Here is a 21,317-nt window from a genome sequence, read left to right as displayed (position 1 = left end):
ATCATTGAGGAATTTCAGAATTTTCAGTTAAATGGTTTGCTTTTTAGAAATTCACAAATTATTTCTGTATTTTCTGCACTTACCCAGGAAATTTAAGTACCATTTGCCCGGGGGTGGGGGGGAGGGGGGGGGACTCCCATATGCTCGTTGTCTCGCTTAGGGGTGTAAATTTTGGATTTTGGTCTCGCTTAGGGTGTTCTGGGCAAAATGTCATTATTTTTAGCCGTCAAGGTCTCGTTAAGGGTTGCACATGAAGAAATAACAAAACAGAAAGAATTTTGATTCTTTATATTTACTCAACTGATATAAACATATAGTACACCTTCATACAGTACACTATACAGTACACCTTCATATAGTACACCTTCAAAAAATCATTCTACGTTGTGTCACTTTTTGCTTTTGTATTCTTCATATAAACAAAGTACTTTTTATTTGTCTGTTTTGTAAACTGGTCTCTTTTAGGGGTCTGCATAAGCTTCGGTCACGGCCAGATTGGTCTCTTTTAGGGGTTAAATTCAAAATTTCCGACGAGCATCCCCGTCCACTCCATATGGGAGTCCCCCCCCCCCCCCCCCCCGGGACCATTTGTCCCTGTTTTGACATTTTCGGAATTTTGGGTTGAAAAATTGTGGAAAGCACCTCAAATTCAGGTTCCCTGGTTACTTGAAACTGAAAGGTTCCATTGAATCTACCAGGAGCCAATGAGTGTAATGACTCTGACAAGTCTCTATCCCTCCCGGCCACAAGCTTAAGGTCAGTCTAGCTGGAGGGTGGGGCATTGTCAAAGGCAATTTTATCTTTCAGTTTTTAAAATTATGATGTACATCTTTCATTATTTATTTTTTAAATATGCTGATTACCTTCAATACAAAACGTACCAAGTCTGAGTGGAGTTGGCAGGGCCATAAGGTCCACCCTACTTCCTAAGCCAACTTTGCGAGTTTTAATAAAGTGAATATTTGACTGTTACTGCACCGGTCCATGGGAAGTCAAACATCTCGCGATGTGCTGTACCGGCATCAAGGTGACAGCAACCGTGATGCTTTTTTCATAAACCAATTAATACAAGAAATAAGGAGTTATGCCAATGCACCAGTGTTTTCAAGTCACATTCACGATTTTAAGAGGGAACACATACGATATGCCCTGTACCAGACCTTTCTGGATACCTGTCTCAGGACTATAAATCCCTTATAGCCTTACCGTTGGGTGTGATGACAACTTCGCTTGTGACATGTACATTGCGATTCTCATTCTCTATACGTCGAACTTCAGGCGCCACGGGAAAGTAAATTTTTCTGAAGTTCAAAAGCATAACAGCATTCGTTGGTTCCTCGCGTGCTATCCACGGATGTGTCACGTAAGTGTTCACATCGTAACGACCGTTTAATGGTTCAAGAGTTGAATACAGAACTTGTTCTCCCTGATAATTTAACCATAATACTTTAACACGGCTTCTCGAACGGTTGATGAATCTAACTGGCGTTCCAATTCTTGAGTGTAAAGATCTTGGCGAAGCCCGAGAAGTTATGCTTTCGTCCATATTGCGTCACACCTTATCAATGTATGTATGCTACCTCGAATCGTCGTTGTGTATTTGCAGACCACAGACTGTTCTAGATATAGAAAGCTAACCGTAAACAGGCAAAACTGCGCGCAATTCAGGGTAACATGAGTGATATTCAGGCGAACTTGATCGTTATTTAGGCCTAAATGGTCTCAATGTAGTCTGCAGACTGCGCAGACTGCAGTCACCCCGGGCAGTCAGCACACCGGAACCCTCCAATCCGGTACTTCTTCGTACGCCTTGCGCACCTATGACGAAATTATTCTCTTGGGGGAGGTCGCGTGACTGCTGCACATGCAGATCTGAGCTTGTTCTTGCTCGTTGATGGAGGCAACTGTACGGACAAGTTAGATATGTCTGGGATAGGTGATGTCTTCAGCGTTTTACTTGTAGTTACCTTTTCCTTTTGTATCTTAAACGCTTCTGTAGTGAGAAGTGGTCTCATAAAAGAAACCTCAAGGACTCCTTCGACTCAAAATTCGACATCAGATGTCCGCGTAAACGGAACGAAGTGCAATATTTTGAATTGCTCTTTGGCCCTCGACAAAAGCGAGGCAGACAAATTGAAAGAACCGATATTCGACGAAAATGCGTTGGCTGTTTTCATTTTCGTCACCGTTGGAAATTCCACAGCTCCTTCGCAAAATGATGGAAAGAATGTGTCTTCCGTTGAACTGCAAATCAAGCAAAAGTGGGCCTGGTTACGAAATAAGCGAGGTCGCTTTCTCGCTACTCTTCCCTACGATTTTGACATCCTTTCTCTGACTACGTTACAAAGGGACGCTTTTAGCGTAGACCTAAACATAAATGCGAAACCTCGGAACTGCTTTGCAAACTTGTCGCAAAACTGTTTGAATGGGATGATTGCTGCCACTGTTATAGACAGGGTAACAGGCACTGATGGGGATGTCTGTGTCAGAACTGTAGAGACTGAGGAGGATGGCGATGTGAGAGACGTGGGGTATCGCTGCTGTGAACAAAGGAACAACTCTTTGATTTGTGATAGACCCGTTGAGAACAACCAGTGGATTCAAATTGCAATAAGATTTCTCTGGGCTTCTTCATTTGGATTCGGTCTTTTTGCACCTCTTTTACTCAAGTACCTTCCAAAAGAATTCAAAAAAGGACCTAGAATAAGACCAAAGGCAACGTTTGCGAGGAGAGAATCTGAAATTCCAGAGGCTGAGACATCATCAGTGGACCTGATGACGCTATCTACCCGCCCACTGTTATTTGCCTTGGATGGCGGATTATTAGATGTGCTGCGAACGCAAACTGAGTCAGTATTCTTCTCAAGATTGAGCCGCTGTCTCTTTGTAATCTTACTAAGTTGTCTCCCTCTTCTTCAAGGCTTTATTTATGCCTATTTGAAACAAGCGGAAGTGGGAATTTCAACTGGAAAATTGCTTGGAGTTGGAGATGCTTTCATCACACTGTTGGAGAAGAACAGTCAGTTCGTATTGAGCGCAGCCTACTGCTTTTGCATTCTACTAATCTGCATTGTAATCGCAATCCCTAGAACCTTGTCAGACTTGGCAAGACGGCTTGCAGGGAGGAGAGATGAGCGCTCATTTCTTGGCTTTAAGAAACCAGACGAGATCATTTGCTCTTCAGACAAGCGTGGCTTCCAACTGATTTACGAGAACATTGTTTTTCATCTTAATTGCCTACTCATGTGGCAGTTTTGGAAGTTTGTGTTCTTGGTTGTGACCTATCCCTTACAGAAGCTTTGCGGCATAAATGTCTTTGATGAACCCATGGACTCGAGCTTCAATGCTGAGTCAGAGGAGACAGAAAAAAGATGTGAACTATGCTCAAAAATTTGCAAGATAGTTTGGTTGCTGCTAGTTTTCCCATTATGGGCTGTCACCATAACTACAGCTTTTCTTCTTTATATCATCCCAGTTACTTATGTGGCCTTTCGTATCTGGAAGATGTTGTTCAGAATTGAATTTGAATCACAGTGCTGTCAGGCCATTCCTTCCTTTGTAAAGATAACATCTTTTCCCATCTTGTACATCTTGTTCCTTGTATTTTGCATGTGCGTCGAAGCCTCATACATCATGCTGGTTGTCACCTTGACTGTGAACATCATGTTTCTTGGAAGTGTTGCTGGTTTTACGACCATGGGTCTGCTGTTCTACATTGATTTTTACCTTCCGTACATTGTTCTCGGGTTATGGGTAATTGTGTACATGCTGAGAGCTACAAACAAATATTATGCCCAGTTTACATACTTAAAGACCCTTGTCTTTGAAGAGTGTGAAAAATATGATGAAGAGGCCAGAACAGAAGCAAGCATCAGAGAATCATTTAGTGGACCGATTACTGGCGAGAGGAGGTCATCGTCTCTGTCGTCCCTTCAGAGGTCCAAGTCAGTGAACTTCCTTGTGACGCTGGATGATTACGGTGTCCCTAGCATTCCACTAGATATCTTCCTTGCTTCCTCGCATCAACTTATGCCTTTCAAGCGCATCATGTTGGCAAAGTTCTTGAAGTTTGTTACCCTGGGGTGTTACCTGGTGGTAATATTCTTATTTGTGATGTCGCTGAAGGAATATCATGCCGTGAGCACCATCGTCCAAGGCCTGGCACTGTTTCTACTGGGCGGGTTGCCATTATTAGCTCTTCAAAGCCGAGGTCATTCTGATGCTGAAGAGATTAGAGCAAGGTTTTATGTTAATGATATCATCAAACAGTATACCAAGAGAGCTTTGTAAGTTTTTCTTACAGCTTGTAAACCCAAAATTGAGACATGCTGTAATGACCATGTTAGTAGAGAATAGATAGGGCATACTGATTGACAAACACAAAAATTTGGAATATGCAGTGTAGTATCCCAGCATTCCCTTAATCCTACAACGTGTTGATGTTATGATTATGGGACATTGTGCGTATTTTTACTGGTTGGCCAAACACAGGGTCTTACTCATTATGCTGTACACTAACCAAAGAGAACATGGCTTTGGACCAGGCTGGAATAGTTTTTTTTCTTTATTTTTATTTGTTGTACTGATAGTATGACAAATTTGTAAAGTAAATGAAGTGGTACACAGAATAAGGCCCTTAGTGACTCTCCTTGTATTTGTCAAGGGAATACTAGGTAATTTTGAAGACAAATTGACTAGCACTGATAAAAATGTCCAGGAACTTTTTTTTCTGACTAAATGGGGGAAGTAACTGTCAGTTTACATGCACACTCAGGTGAAGGATTGTAAGTAATAACTGAGTCTAACTGAATATTAGTTCTTGACAATCCTTTGAGCAGATTAGTACGTTGTAGATTAATACATATTGAGCTCTTATACTAAAAAATATAGTAGTCCTCAGAGAATCAGGGTGAGAGATTTGGGTCAGGAGGAAGTTCAATGGGCAAACGTGTTCATTTGTACTGCTTTGGCCCAACTGATCTCTTCTTTACCTAACTATCTGGCCCTGAGTCACTGAGGAAATGGAAATGTTTAATAGCTTCTTGCAATCATGCTGCAGGATGGGGCAGGGCAGTCAATCAACGTCATACCAGCATGCCGAAGTTTCAATGACACTTCATTGACAGACTTTACTGACACTTGAGTCTGCCTGTGAGAGTCATGCTATTAATTGTTCTTGACTGTTGAGCATAAATATGCTTGGAAGGGCACATGGTGGGTAGAGGCTGACAATGTTTAGGCCAAAACAAACAAAATTTATGGACAGATATCACTGGAAAGTTTAAAAGTATTGACTATGGACACCCAATAATTATGTTGGAAGGAACAAATTTTGATGAATATTTAAATTAGGAAAAAAGTTAATGGAGAAAAGAAGAGAAAAACCTAGGCATAAAAGAAGACTGTCAAAAAGTGACCTAAATGCTTAAGTTGCAACTAGGAGTACATGAAATTGTACCCGAAGATTCTCAATACGTAGAGCCAAGGGGTGGGGGGGGGGGGGGGGTAGACTCTCGTATAAAAAGGATGGAGGTGCTCGTCTGAAATCTTGAAAAGAACTCCGAAGAGGTACTAAGATCCTGTTTTGTGGGCGTGGCTTGAATTCTTTTTCACCCCCAAGAGGTACCAATCCTACAAACAACACATAACCTCCTGTCAACTTTTTTCGGCTCAATACCCTAAAAGGTACTACGAATCTCCCGCTGTGGATCTTTTGAGGCTGAACATACGAAGAGGTACTAAAACCACTTTTTTAACTTGTAAAAGGTACAATGAGCACCCCGGTCATTTTTATATTCAAGGTCCAAACATTACGCACAAATTAATTACTACTGGTGCTTTAAGTTGATTTTCGTTCATTTTAAATTCAACAATACGCTGAAGCAGCAAACGTGACAATTTAGCTCTTCACGCCAACTTTGTAACTTGATACTTTTGTTTTCCTCGCAAAGCCATGTAATATGAAACCCCTGTTTTCTCCAAAACATACGGAAGATGTCCTTGTTTTTTGGAGATAAATGAAAGAAAGTTAAATATCTGATGTAGTGATGAAGAAACGGAACAGAGACGATGTTTTACTGAAAATGCAAATTTTTACCGATGAACAAGAACTAATTTAATTATCAGATAGTCATGAAATACCACTTTCTTTTTCTGTTGCCACCTTTGTTGTTAACAATAAAACAATTCAAAATTAACACACAACGATATTGATGGCTGAGAAGCTTTTCAACGAAAAGTATTGAAGATAAACAGCGCTACTTGGCCGATATGAATGAGTCTCCTCAAAGACTGATTAAATTAATTTGCACTTTCATTAGGTGCCACGGCGTCTGCAGCAATATTTGAGCATTTTCCTGGTTTCTTTTGTTACAAATTCACAATTTGGGGAGTATTAACGCCACTAACTTGAGAACTTTTTGGTCTCTCTTACAGACACAATTAAGGCAAGAAATAGACAAGTCGCTAAGGAGAAGCAATATATTTGAACTCTGACAAGCACACTATTGTAGATTGAAAACAGCAGATGATATTTGTTGAACCGATCTGTTTGTAATTCTAAAAGCTACGCAGCCACAGTAACGTTTCACTTTTGCAATAAAAAGGGACAACTGGCGCTTCCTGAAAAATAACTGCCGTCCTTGGTCACATGACACGATATATAAAATACTGCGTGTAAAGATAGTGTATAACACTAACAATGCTAGAATGCATGCGTCTTACATGTTGAGCTCTACCATAAGGAAAACCACTCAACATTTGTGCGTGATTCCGTATGCAATGTATCCTTCACCTAATATAGAAGCCATGAACCTTAACTAATCTACGCATGCGTTTAGGGCAAATTAGTTTTGTTCTAAGGAGAATGGTACCACAAGGAGAGCAAAGGGTTACCTGAAACAAATATATAGCTTTGCGATGTTCAAAGTTAAGCGACGGCGACGGAATGTGTTTTACGTAGAGTACACATGTACCTTTCCCACCGTACTCCCATTACTTCCTTACCTCTAGACTAATTAATTAATTGAAATTAATTAATTAAACACCTTAGCGCCATAGGGCCATAGGGCCATAGTGCCATAGTGCCTTAGTTCCTTAGCGGCAGGCAACCCCCATAACCATCCCAATAGTGCACTCTGCACTAAAAAACTACTTTTGTTCATTACATTATAAAATTGATCATTGATTAATAATGCCAATATTTTTACTTGAATCTTCCAGGTAAATATAATTACTGTGATTGACTGAGTGAGCTAATTAAGCTTGTCATAATTTCTCAGAGTGCTGTGTAGTCTTGAGATATTCAAGAAACAAAAACCTGCCCTACATACAAGTATTAATCTCCTTCTTGGTGCATTAAATGAAGAACAAACAAACAGAATAATCAAATGGTAGGTTACATGCTATTTCACACTCTTTGTCTTTCCCTCTGGAAATTCCAGATCTGAAATCCCCCTCCCCCATGCCTTTGGCTTTCCAATTTATTGTAAGTGCAGCAGCACACCCCCCATACCTTTGGAATTCCAGTACTAGTTCAAAGAGCCCCCTTTACCCTTTGAATTCCTGACAGCCGTCCTGGTATAGGTACGAATATTTTCTGGAATCGCCCATTTTCAGGATAATCAAAGCTTAATGTTGTACAACCCCAAGACAGTTGGGACATGATGTTAACAGTTTGCTGTATAGATGTTGCAGACTTTGCTTTGCGTCACACTTGAAAATTTAATTCACCGACTCTCCTCTTGCCCAGCATGCATAATCAATGAAAATTGAACATTGGAAGGCAATCAATAGAATAATATAGTCGATAATAATTAATCGATTGTTATCGATTTCCTCAATTAATCAATGAAAATCGATACTCACAATTCAAATCTTTGTAATTGCTATTGATTATATTGCTTGTCATTGGCAAGTCTTGAAAGAAGTTCAAGAAGAAATGTTAAGATGATGCCCCCCCCCCCCCCCTGTTATATTTTACCTTGATGACAGAAAGGAAAGGAAACCGATTATCGTATTACATTATTTATTTTTGATTTGTTTTTGAGTTTCTTGGATGCGTTTATGCTTGGGTACATATGTAACTTGTTATTGTCTTTAATGTGCAAGTTGTTTTTTTTCGAGGTACTGGTGTACGTGATTGTTAAGGCACATGAAATCTGTCTTTCAGTTAAGCTCAAGCAAAAGTTTCCACCATCAACTTAAGTAATGTCCAGGTGACTTTATGAAAAGCTAAGTGATTAATGACACAATAAACTTGTTGTTGATGTTGAGACGTTAAATACTTCATTAACCGTATGATGCTACCGTCCTACAGAGTTAAAAAACGTGAATGAGAGCAATTAAGTCGATCAAAGGAAAATGGTCTCCAACAATTAATATAAATTTTCTTTGACAATTTCCGTTCTTTTATCGTGAACAAAGCAAATCTCTTGTCCATTTTGTTTTCGCTGAAATTGAAATGAAACAAGAGAAATCGATAAAATTGATGAATATCGATGGGAATCGATGAAAATCGATACTCACAACTTTTTTGTTCATCGATTTCCGATATTAATCCATTAATTATTATCGATTACATTGATTGATATCGATTATATTAGCCTTAAATTGATTATCGGTTTTTAATAATCGACTGGGCACGCCGGGTCTTGTCATGCTCTGAATTTGTCACGCAACACACCTAAGTGCAAGGTGGTGACATGTGATCAAACGAGAAAGCCTGGACTCTAATGTATTTACGGTAAAATGGCGGGAGGTTGAATGTGGAGTCTAATCGTACTCGTCAAATTATTTGTGGCAGTTCAGATGGGAGTAAATCATCTATGGAGTATCCTGGAGCCAGTTAAGAGAAAGGAGAACCTCTCTGCGCTTAGCAGCAAGACACTTTGTGTTGATTTAAGTGGATGGGTTTGCGAGGCGCAATGCGCAAAAGGTCTGAAACAAAACGTCAGTAAACCTCATCTTAGAAACCTCTTCTTTCGTTTGCTTCACTTAACGCGACTTGGAGTGAAGCTGGTATTTGTCGTGGACGGTAAACCACCTGAATTGAAATGGAACGCAATCGCCAAGAGGGTTCAGGCAAGAAATGGTGGGCAGTTCTGGAGGGGAAAGGCTGGTTCAGGAGCCCGCGTTGGTCGATCTCACTTCGCGGTCTGGGTGAGAGAGGTAAATGTCATTCTGTTTTATGTTTGATTTACATCGAAACTTCTGTTTGACGTTTATTTATTGCGAAAAAACGATGCGAACAGCTGAGTACCGCCATAGGTCTGGAAGAGTTGATTGATCATGAGCAACAACAACAGCAATGCTTTATTTACTCTACACTTAATACACATTTCTTACATTATTATATCTCTCAGTTAGTACGCGCGCTGTGATTGGTCAATTTAGCGGGCCGTACTATCCTGAACGACCCGCTAAAATTTAAAGTTGGTTTTGTTGCCAAACTGTTTCATGATTTATCGCTACTTAAGTGTTCTTAACTTTTATAGCCAGTGAAAGTTTAACACTTTTGTGTGCTCTAAATTATGTAATAAAGCGTACTAACGAATTAAAAACAGTTTCAAACTGACTCGTTTTGTTTTCGAGGTGCGTCAGAAATTTGAAGCCTTTCCGAGTCCGTGTGAACAGAAATCGTTTCCAAACCCGTCAGGATCACAGTAGAGATATAATAAATATCTTACTAACCTCGTCTTCTTGGTCCGTACTGTCAGGTACAGATCCTCGTTTTTTCCCCTTCAATTTATGACCCGCGCGCTTTGTGCTTGGGCCATAAGTCGAAGGGGAAAAAACTCAGTCCCTAACTTACAGTACGGACCTCGAACTTGGTTAGTATATAGAGGTATATAGCTTAGGGAAAAGATATGAACCTTGCAAAGTACGCATAGAATGCAGAAGCACGCACACGAGCGCGCACACAAGGACACCTTATTCAAAATCCCTTGGGTGGCAGCTCTTAAATGACCAAAACCAGAGGCTGCAGATAGTATGACTGATGAAAACTTTTATGTTATTTCCAGTGTCGTACTCTGTTAAACCTTTTGGGTGTGCCGTGTATTGAGAGTGCAGGAGAAGCTGAAGCACTCTGTGCCTGGCTTGATCTCCACCAGGTAGAGTGATCAATTTTGGCTTGTAATGATCAATCATAACAGACAGGTGACAGGAATAGTGGAAATATAGCAGCTACTGAACAGTGTATGGCAGAGATATTGTCTTGATGTTGACCTGGAGGTGGGTAGATGGTGGGGGGTGGAGGAATACTCTACAAAGTTTTATACAGCCTGGAAGGTTCTGCCCCAAGGTCCAACCTCTTACCCTTTTGTATACCATTTTGACAAAATAGGTACCCGTTTGACTTATGTATACCTTTTATTGCAAAAGGGTACCCCTTTCAAATGCTTTCGTAATTGGCCTGCATTATGAAAATATCCCCCGAAAAAGGAGTCATTTTCATGTAGTGCTTTCAATTTACTAAAATAAATTGTTACAGCCATAAGGTACATCTGTTTGAAATATATTTCTGTTTAGAGGCCCTTTAAAATCATGAAATGACAAATTTCCCTACCTTTTCATATACCTCAACTTGTGAAATCCCTACCCTTTCACATACCTGAAGCCTGGAAAAGGTCCCCTTTCGGGTAGAACCTCAGGTCATTATAGGAAGTACCCCCCCCCCCCCCCCCCCCCCCGCTGAAGATTTATAGTAGTATCAAACTCTTCTTGATGTGGTAAGGGTAAGACAAAGGTATTTTGCAGAACACATGACAGCTTTTCTTACATAGCTGGCAAGAGAAACACATACAGTGTAAGCCCTATATGAGACTCCAAAGAGCATGGCTGTCCTTAAGGGGCCACTTACCAGCATTGGCTCAAGTCATCCTCAACTAAATTACATTTAACCGCATTTGAAAAAATTATGTAAATCACAGATTGTGGATGGCTGTATAACTAATGATGGAGATGCATTCCTATATGGAGCCAGAACTGTCTACAAAGATCTCTGTATCAGTGGGAAGGTAAGATACCTTCAAACCAATTAATTATTGTCAGTGCTACCTTACAGATATCATGTTATTATTTTACCTGAGACGTACTTACCAGGTGTCAGAGGGTTCAATTTGAATCATGGGTGCTGCCTAGTTTTCGTGCCTTCTTTATCTTTGAAAGGGCATTACAATGTTGCCTGTAACCCCTTGCATAAGGAGACATGTGTTCCAGATAAATTAATGTTTTTTTCTTGTGTTACAGGATGCATCAGTTGAGTGTTACAGAATGGAAGAGATTGAGACCGAGCTAAGTATGTATTGCAGTAATCTGGCATCATAGTTGTCACATTATAGATTCAAATTACTGGCAGCATATAGATGGACCTTTTTCAGGATGTCCAGTTCCTATTGTTTCCTATCTTTTTCAATCATGAGTTTCCTACTTTCCTATTTTTCTGAACAACCATGTTGCTGGACACCCTGCTTTCTGCCTGGGATAGGATTTAGATAAGTGGGAGGGAGGGCTGCCTGCCATTTAGAAGAGCACAGCCTTAGGAGAGGGTGCCCCTTTAAAAGTGTCAAGGTTGAGTATCATGAATTTGGAAAGGAGCCCCTAAAATGAGTAGAAAGCCTCCCTAAAGGGTTACTAATACATGTAGCTATTAATAATTAATGTCATTCTTTCCGGCTTAATTCTTAATGGTAACAGGATATTCCTTTAACAAAACTGTTCTAAATTTTAACATCCTAGTGGTACCAAGAATCAAATTTAAACCCACATAAGGAGGGGGGGGGGGGGATAGGGGGCAGGGGTCTGAAACGTGGAAATAAAGAGGGCAGAAACATAATGAATGTGGAAGGTAGGAGAAGAGAGGGTAGAAAGGGGGATTGCCAAGGTGGCAGGAACTGCTACGTTGCACAACAGTTTGCAATAAAAAACACCACTACGTAGAAACCATTAGGGAAGCCGCAAGGAATGGGATCAAGGGGTAAAGCGTTTTGGGAATGGGAAGCTCAGAACCCGAGTCCCCCTAAAGGCAATCACATGATTTGATGTGAAGATCACCCTTGTCAAATTTACATGTGAGTTCCCTCCATGAGAACACTGGCCTCAGGAAATGTTTAAAACTCTTTCCAATCATTCATAAGAGCTGCTCCAGATCTTCATTTTACATAACTTGCTGACCGAATTCATTTGTTATAGTTATAATGTCACTTAATTAACAGAAGTTGAGTCTTGAGATAAGTTTGTGTACAACTGTCTGTGATCAGTTATTACTGAGAATTACTTAGAACAAGTGACCTTCTTGCACTCTTTGTTTTTTAGCCCAAAAAACCAAGCTGGCAATGATCATGCTCATTTTGTATATTTACCAGTAATTCCAATTTGGTTTAATTAATTAATAAATAATTTTCTTCAGCCTTAAGGTTTGTGCAACCCTTTTTTCAGATCTCAACAGGCAGAAGCTGGTTGCTCTTGGAATCCTTCTTGGCTGTGATTATCTCCCTCAAGGTGTGCCAGGAGTTGGAAAAGAAATTTCTATGAGACTAATGAAAAATGTTCATCAGAGTAACTTAATTGACAGGTGAGGTTGGCTATTACCTATGGGTGGGAATAAAACATGTAAATTTAATTTCTGTTAACAACTACATTGCTTAATAGAGGTTGGGTGCCTGAGACATCTAGGAGCCTCCACTATTGGCAGCCAGCTCCTAGATGAAGACCGCTCCCATGGCTGGCAAATCCTTGAAGCCGAGGCATGAGCCCCCATGCAGGAGGGAGAGACCCATCACACTGAAGTAACAATGGAAAGTGGGAGGAAAGGAAGGGGGAATGCTTGAAGATGTTTTCCCATGCAAAACAACGTTCACTGTTAATGCTATGGCTGTGAAGGCTGGCAACACATGTCAGTCCAAGAGCACATGAAATCCTGGTACATGCACATATCAAAAGCTCTTCTGACTACCATGGAAACACAGGCCCTCGTTGTTGTTAACTCTGTTAAATTGCATAGAACTGCATTTACTGAATTTGATACTGGCGGTGACTTTTAAATTAATGGTTAGTTCTTAACATGATGCCCAATTTGACCCAGTCTTTGAGAATGAACTGAAGATTTTAAAGCTTATAAGTCTTGGAAAGCTCATAACAACACCTGTGAGGTTTAATATGGAAATGTGCTCTGCTACTTGAACCATTTTAATACTATGTTGAATATAGTGTGTACTAAAAAATCACATATATTGACCTTGAGCTGTTTGGAATTTAAGACTTGGAGGCGTGGTGGCCTCATGGTTATTGTGCTCAACACCAGATTCAAGCATTCCAGGTTCAAGCCCTTGTCAGGGACATTGTGTTGGGTTCTTGGGCAAGACGCTTTACTCTCACAGTGCCTCTCTCTACCCAGGTGTATAAATGGGTAGTAGTGAATTTGATGCTGGGGGATGTGGGGGAGGGGGGTAATGCTGTGATGGACTAGTCTCCCATCCAGGGGGAATAGACCTCCCAGAATTAAATACCATTTGTCTATATATGAAAATATTTAGACACATTTTATAATTTTAGTAATATGTTTTCCGTTCTACATTCAAGGTTCTATGAATGGACTAAAGGGACAGAACTAGATGAGAATGTTTCAAGTGTAGAGAAATCTGTCAAATGGTAAACATTATAGATTAAGAATGCGTACAGCTAGATACGTCTCTTAGCACATCTTGTTTGCCTACATGTACTCTGTTTTATGTAAAAAATGATAGCCTGTTGACAATAGTAGAAAAGACATGTAGTAATCTGCATCAATATATTGTGTGCAACCTTGTGGCCAGTTCTCAGACAAAGAGAATTTTATTTCAAACTGGTAACGTGAAACAAACAAAGGCCAAACCAGGAAAAAAGTACTAAATAAATTAAAATCACAACAAATGTATACATCTGAGTGATCGTAAGAGCCACTGCCCGGTATACTGCACACTGTAGTTTGCAAATCTTATTAACTAAAAAGCGTGCTAATCTAATAATGTCTTCTGTCTATTTAATGGTTAATTTCTTGCTCAACAGCAAAGCTTTAAAAGACAAGAATTTTCCACATCCTGAGGTAAAATAGTAATTATACAAGCATGTAAATTTTAATGGACAGGCCCTTTTGAATTATCAAAGCAGTGATTTGTGTCGCCAAATAAATAGTTTGCATTACCAGTGAACAATGTTAAACCAGCATATAAGTATGTGCAGTGATCAGTGTTTATAAATCCTCAGTAGAGTCATGTGTACTAAGAGAAAAAAATTGAAATATTGTGCCCATAACGTGCGCCATATGATTTTCACTGGCTCTGCAAATCATGCAACCGCAGACATCTGCTAAGGTTTTCACTATCAGTCATGTCTTTCAATCAAGAAAGTGATTTTAAAAATATAATAGCAGTATTTTTACTTCCCTAAAGGCCCAATCCTAGGCTAATCTTGCTATTATAATCATAAGATTAAATCAGAAGTATATGGTAGGTAGGTAGGTAGGTAGGTAGGTAGGTAGGTAGGTAGGTAGGTAGGTAGGTAGGTCTGCATACGAGTCTGGATACAAACTAAGTGGCTCATCAGGCTGAAGCTTATCCAGGTTTCAGTAGCATGAAGCGACTAGGAGTATTTCTATTCCCCTCTGAATGGGATGCTAGTCCATCACAGGTTTATCCCCTAGCATTAAATTTGCCGGTATCCATTTATACACCTGGGTGGAGAGCAGCACTGTGAGAGGGAAGTGTCTTGTCCAAGAAGACAACACAGTGTCCTCGGCCAGGGCTCGAACCCAGACCACTCGCTCCAGAGTCAAATGCACTAAACATGAGGCCACCGTGCATCCCAAATCAGAAAATATGCTTCTGCGTAAATGCACCGATCACTGACAGAGGTGATTTAATGCAAATATTTTTCTCATCAGAAAATTGTTTTTACTATGAGATTCTTTTGACACAGGGAAGAATACTGTATGGTTTGTTGCCACCAGCTTCTGCTGTTTCAGTGACAAGCTTGGAAACTGACTTCTTAAGTTAGTATTTTGCACCATCCTTTTTGATTATCAGGTCATTCAGGAATATCTGACTCCAAAAGTAGTCCCTCAACGTGTTTCTCTCAAGATTGCCAATCCAGATCTACAGGGACTGCAGGTGACTGTTACATGCAATGATAATCTACTAAGTCTTGAACATCTTTTTGAGCATCTCTTATTTAATTAGCAACTTGTTTCTGTGGTGCATACAAACAGGAAGGGAGTGACTCTGTGAAGGAGCTACCATGCGTATTATATATCTTCAACAATCTAAGAATAAACTTAACAAGACTCACAAAAGCTAAAGGGAGCTTTTTCACTTGACTCTGATAACTTCTATGAAGGGTGTTAAAATTTCAGTCACCAACAGTGGCCTTTAAGCTTTAATATCAAGATTGCTCTTTCTGTTCTTCCTACTTCTGGACTTAAAGCACTGCCAACTATGCCATCAGTAGAGAAGCAAATTGTTTTATTACATTCTTGAATTGTACAACTAGTCCAGTTCTGGCCTTCTCTCCGTCATGCAAGGCTATGCTCTTGGAAGAGCATAGCATTGTGTTAGAGAGAGAGAGGAGCCAAAACTGGAATAATATGCAACTTGCTAAAAGTGATTTACTTGTGAATTCTTCAAGGAATTCTGTCTTAAGCATCTGGAATGGCCAGAGGAATACACCAGAGATAAGGTAATGCAATGTAATCTTTCTTTCACCATGAGTACAATTCAGCAAAGGCTGCTATTCAAGTAGACAATTGCCCCAAAACAAAACAAATCTATAAAAAAACTCAATGCACTGAGATAAAATATAGCCTTGTATATTACTTACATTATTTTATATTTGTTAATATTACAAATCAATGTGACATGTTTAATGGAATTGATGACACTTTATGTTGCAATAATTTTGTAGAATTATTCACCCTAAGACTACTAACTTTTACACTGACTAGACTTCTCCATGTCACCCTCAAAAGTATACTGCTAGCTCAAAACAACACTTCCACACAAAACTGCACTTTCACAACAAACTCACCCTCCACAAAAGAGTATAGAATTTATTAGTTACTTAACCTCCACAGAACTGCTCCTCCACTTTAAACCACACAAAAGCCTCCACCTCATAAGCGCACTTCCACCTGTCTGTAAAAACAAATTTTTCACCTCTAAAATGCAAGTACCACTTCCTCACTGTCATCACTTCACTTCTACATCAGAGGGGTGCCTCTCTCACCCAAAACTACGTGTGCACTGCACCACAAAAGTTTATTATTATCCACCTAAAAGTGCACTTCCACCTCAAAGCCAAACTACCATCACAAGACTACTCTTGGTAGATCTGAAAGCTACTTCCACCTTAAAACTATCTATAGTGCCGCAACTTAGAATGTTTGTAATACAGTAGAACCCCAGTAACTCGAACTCGGATTACTTGAACTCTCCCACTAACTCCAACCAAGTCCCATTTGATTTCCCTTGGATTTGACCCCACTCATTTTAACTCGGTTAACTCGACCTCGGATAACTCGAATTCCCCGCTAACTTGAACTAAATTTCATTTCCCTTGATAAAAATTTACTCTGATAACTTGAATTCTGGTTCATGCAACTCACCATGGATGTGATCCCATTAGCTTTTGTGGTCATTTAATCGTTAAAAAACACTCAAAACTAACACCACAGCATTTCGATTTTAATTAATGCAATTGCAACCGACCTTTCACATATTTGACAGTCATTGCCCAATCTTGTGAGTCATACTGGATAAAACAGTGCTACAGCGCTGAATGTTATAAAAAGTACACATGCATTTCTGACGAGATAACTTTTATTTGTACCATGCTCTATAATGAAGTGCTGACAAATCGGTGAACTATCAATTATTAACATGGCAGGTATCAATCGACCCCGATAACTCGAATCCCCGCTAACTCGCGGAACTGTTTTTCTTATGTGTACTAAAGGCATCTGCCGTCAGGTGTTGATCGATACCCTTGTTTAACCCTCGATGGACACTTGATCAACATCTTGATTGACAGGTCAATAGTTGGCACAATGTCAACCAAGTCATAGGTATCAATTGACATTTGATGGCATGTCTGCCAAAATTAGCTGACTCTTAACCGACTGTCCACTGAGATGTTGATCATGTGTTGACCGAGTATCGATGGAGATGTCGATCGGGTGTTGATCAAGATGTCGATGGTGGGTCGATTGAGGGTCGATCAAAGGTATCAGTTGAGGGTATCGATTAATACTCGACTGGGGATGCCTTTAGTACACATGATCCTAATCTCCTTGAAGTGGCAAATTTTATAACTAAGAAAAAACAATTTCCCCATCATTAGCACCTGACAAAACATTCATTATTTGCATCGCTTTTGTAAAAAATTCCTGTCAATGAATTGTCCCTACTCTTTTCCTAGGTTCTGCTACTGATCACATATTGGCAAATGACATCATCACTGCAACATTGCACCACAACGCTTGTTCAGCCAGAGAGGTATTGAAAATTTTACCCTGTATGGAGCATCTACGATACAGGCTATGACATTGGGGCTACTCTGCCTAAATAAAGATGACTTGACTTGACTTGTCTTGAGAGAAAAATTTAGTTTCCCACAAAATTGCCACTTCACCTCCAGTCTTTTGGGACAGCCTGATTTGTGTTCCTTGACTTGACTTTTTTAGTCTTGGGGGAAACAATACAGGGATCATGAATGAGTACTACAGGCATCCGTGGTCAAGTGTCAACCGATACCCTTGATCGATATTCTTGATCAACACTCAATTGACACTTCATTGACACCTCAGTTGACACTCAATCAACACTCTATTGACATCTTTGTTGACAGTCAGTTGACAGTCGACTAATTTTCGATCGATGCATATGAGTTGGTCAACACTCAGCCGACTATTGACCGACTGTTGATCAAGTGTCGACCAAGTGTCGACCAAGTATCGATCGGGATGTTGATTGATTACTGATCGAGATGTTGGTCGAGGGTATCGATCAAGAGTATCGATCGAGAGTCGATCGGTGAAGCCTTTAGCACACATGATCCCAGTATTTTGTACAGTCATTCTGAAGGTACAGTTTTCATTGTTTTAGGATAGTGAAAGCTCGAATCCAGCAGAAGATAGAATGTTATGAAGTCGAGTGGCAAAATGTACAACTTGGTGAAACATGCCCCACATTTTTTGTGACCATCGAAACCAGAGAGGTAATTAAAATTATTATGATCATCTAATCATGACGTGTATATTGAATGTCGAAGTTACTTCTTGTTAAGATTATTTACTGCTCAATCAATGGTTTTGAGTTTCACTGCTGTCAGTCGTCTTAGCAGACCTCTCAGAAGTTTTCCTTCAATAAACCTGAAGAGGGCTTGTGTTGACCAGCCGAAATAAAGCAAAGTAAATTCGCCCTTTTACACATTATTTGACCATTTTTTGACTGGTCACAATCAACTTTGATCCAACATAGAGAAAGTTTAATCGTCATACACGGTTATTGCAGCAGAGGGTTTCAACACCTTATTAGTTGTATCAACTTAAGTTGAAAAATAAACAGAGTTGCATTTGTAGGAATGTCTAGTCCTCTATTTGGTATAGGCTCCAGGGGGTGTTTTGAGGCAATTAATAGTTCAAGTGGAAAGGAAAGACTATAATTTTTCCTCTTAAGTTCATGCCTAGGGCTACTCTCCTGACAGATAATCACATGCTTCACTAGAAGAGTTCTATAAAGTATTTTCAGTAACATTTTGTCAAAACTGGATTTAAGTTGAATACTGCAGGCACATTTTGTACACCCCTGTAGCTGACTTGCTTTCTTTAGTCAACTCATTCAGAGACTCAATGTGCATCTTAAGCTTCTATTTTACATTTTGCAGCTCTTTGCTAAAGTATACCCTGACCTTGTTGAAGAGTTTAATAACAGAGAAGCAGCAAAGTTGACTAAAAAATCAAGTAAGTCAGCAGAATATTCCTCGTTACACTGAGCTCAACAAGAGCTTTACTTTAACTCCTTTAGTGTAAATCCTTGTTTAGTCCCTGCCTTCGCCCCAGTTGCCTGCACGATAGCAAAAATATAATAATTAACTAGTGCCAAGTCGTGCATGCTCCTCACTTTCTACCAGATCCAGCTTGCACTTTCTTGCTCAATCCCAGTCTCCCAATCACTCTTTATACTAAGAAAAACAGAAAAGTCTTTCTAGAGGAGGCAGGGTCAGGCCCACTGTCTTCATACAGCTCTTCATTCCTTATGGGTGCCATTCTAAGATATTATTAGATAGTTCTGAGTCTATGTCCTGATTTGATAAGAGATCTGGTGTAGTAGGCTAGTTGTTAACTCCAGATGAAGTGGTTTGGGTTCAAGCCATGGCTGTGGTCATTGTGTTGTGTACTTGTGTTGTTTGCACTTTACTCCCAAAGTGCCTATCCCCATTTGGCACTGGAGAATAATTTCATTTATTAATGTTGATGGTAACCTTGTGATGGACTTACCATCTCACCCAGCAAAAGGGGGTGGGGTGAGTAGAAATACTGTTAGCCAGTTAATAGTAATTCTACAAAAACTACAATAAGCTCAGGTGATATGGACCACTTGGCCCAATGCATCTTTGGCCTGTTCCAGATATAGACAGTACTATACACCGGTAATATCACTTTGAATGTACACTGTACTGGAAGCAGGTCGTCCAGTCACTACACACAACTATGTGAAGCAAAGAAACAAGTTAGTGCCAGTATGTATGAATATCACTGATAACAACACCTGTGATCATTGTGTTCATTACAGAAAAGAAGCAAACTGCCAAGCTCCCATCAGTGTCTGATGACTACGAAAATGAGGTGGAATTTCTCTCAAAGCAACTGGAAGATTTAAGTGTGTATCAGTCATCTGAACAAAGCCACATTAGCATGGCACAAAATGAAAACCATTTTGCAGAAGGTGCCGTCTCTGAGTATTCCAGTGATGAATCTCTGCAAGACATTATTGATTCCATACTTCCATCAAATAGTAAGGGTCACTCATCATGTGGCATACAGAAATCAAGTCCTTCTGCAATGAGGAATGATATGAAAAGGAAATTTTCAGTTGCTGCTATTGGTAGCCCAAGGAGTGATGATGGTGATGAGGAGGAGGATGGTTGTGTTGGTGATGATAGTGATGATGATCACAATGATGATGACATTCAGTGGGACTTAAAGCCTTTACAGACAGGTCTAGGATACATGTATTGTGTGCATCATGACAATGAGCCTGAGATTAATGAAAAGTCTCAAACATTAGCTCCTTCATCAGCGAAGGGTGTTGAAGCTATCCCAGATCTAAAGCGTGTGTTAGAGTGCGTTAATACTGATGATTATTATAACTATGATAGTCAAAACGTGAACAGTAACAATGATAAGCCTATTGAATGGCCAGTGACATCACTTGAAAGAAAGAAATTAGAAGAATTAAAACCCATTCTGTGCACTGGAATTCAAAGAGTTGTCATGACTAGAGACAACAACAAGGGTCATGGAAAGAGTCCTACGAGTACCCAAAGGCAGAATGAGAAACCGTCAAAGTCAAAGCTAAGTGATGCTGATCTTATCGAGATCTTTGGGTCCAGTGATGAAGAAGTTGATGACAAATCTTTTGTAATAAAACAGTCTTCTTGCTCAACGAAGTTGGAGGGTGGAACAAAAACATGTGACACGAGGCTCGGTGGCACTATTTCAAGGAACAAATTGCATGATGTTTTTGATTCTTCAGAGATGGTTAAATTCCTTCACACACCACTGCAGCATGCCAAATTGGGGTTTCCTTGTGATACTGACTGCACCAGTGTCCTCGCAGAAAATAGTAGAGAAGTTATAACAAATAGTAAAGGTTGTTTGGCAAGTATTTTGCAGGATGTTTCATGTGCAAAGTCAAATACAAGCTCATTCAAAGGAGATGCCAACCTTGGTGCTAAGAAAAACAAGGAAGAACTTACAAAAGCTACAAGGAAAGTCCTAGAACCAGCAAATACAATCTTAGACAACAGTTTCCAGCCCTCCATGCAAGCAATTGATTCTCACGAGGAAGAAAACTCTGACAGTATTGATGAAATTTCTTCCTGTGAAAGTGTTGGTAAATTCCAAGAATACGAGTCTTGGAAAGAAAACACTGCCTCTCCATTTGATGATTACATGCCTGCTCCACTGTCAAAACGGCTTGGGAAGCAATTCAGTGCAAAGCAAAGGTTGGCCAGTCTCCACTCTATTTCTTCAGTAACAGATGACTCCTGAGTTAGGTGTAACT

At 39.9% G+C, this 21,317-nt stretch overlaps 3 protein-coding genes across 3 annotated transcripts in view; 2 read left to right on the top strand and 1 right to left on the bottom strand.

Annotated features, from left to right (window-relative positions):
- The window catches only part of LOC145499308 (von Hippel-Lindau disease tumor suppressor-like), a 2,588-nt gene extending 1,042 nt beyond the window's left edge, over nt 1–1,546 (bottom strand). Inside the window, exon 1 of the mRNA XM_081478814.1 lies at nt 1,207–1,546. Coding sequence (XP_081334940.1) covers nt 1,207–1,546 — 340 coding nt within the window. The remainder of the gene's footprint in view (nt 1–1,206) is intronic.
- Nucleotides 1,547–1,923: 377 nt separating this feature from the next.
- LOC145499290 (uncharacterized) lies at nt 1,924–5,497 on the top strand. Its single transcript, XM_081478789.1, has one exon. It carries the CDS (start codon nt 1,924–1,926, stop codon nt 4,288–4,290), a length of 2,367 nt encoding a protein of 788 aa, XP_081334915.1. The 3' UTR covers nt 4,291–5,497.
- A 3,251-nt stretch (nt 5,498–8,748) lies between these two features.
- On the top strand, nt 8,749–21,317 carry LOC145499287 (uncharacterized). Its single transcript, XM_081478787.1, has 13 exons — nt 8,749–9,168; nt 10,023–10,112; nt 10,932–11,018; nt 11,251–11,299; nt 12,439–12,574; nt 13,582–13,650; nt 14,047–14,083; nt 15,063–15,146; nt 15,661–15,711; nt 17,449–17,525; nt 18,135–18,246; nt 18,916–18,991; nt 19,824–21,317. The coding sequence occupies exons 1-13, from the start codon at nt 8,764–8,766 to the stop codon at nt 21,302–21,304; spliced, it is 2,754 nt and encodes a 917-aa protein (XP_081334913.1). The 5' UTR covers nt 8,749–8,763; the 3' UTR covers nt 21,305–21,317.

Source organism: Orbicella franksi, chromosome 10 (assembly GCF_964199315.1).
Source record: "Orbicella franksi chromosome 10, jaOrbFran1.1, whole genome shotgun sequence".
NCBI lineage: Eukaryota > Metazoa > Cnidaria > Anthozoa > Scleractinia > Merulinidae > Orbicella > Orbicella franksi.
The sequence above is the reverse complement of the archived record's forward strand: the minus strand, read 5'-3'. Positions and strand labels throughout refer to the sequence as shown.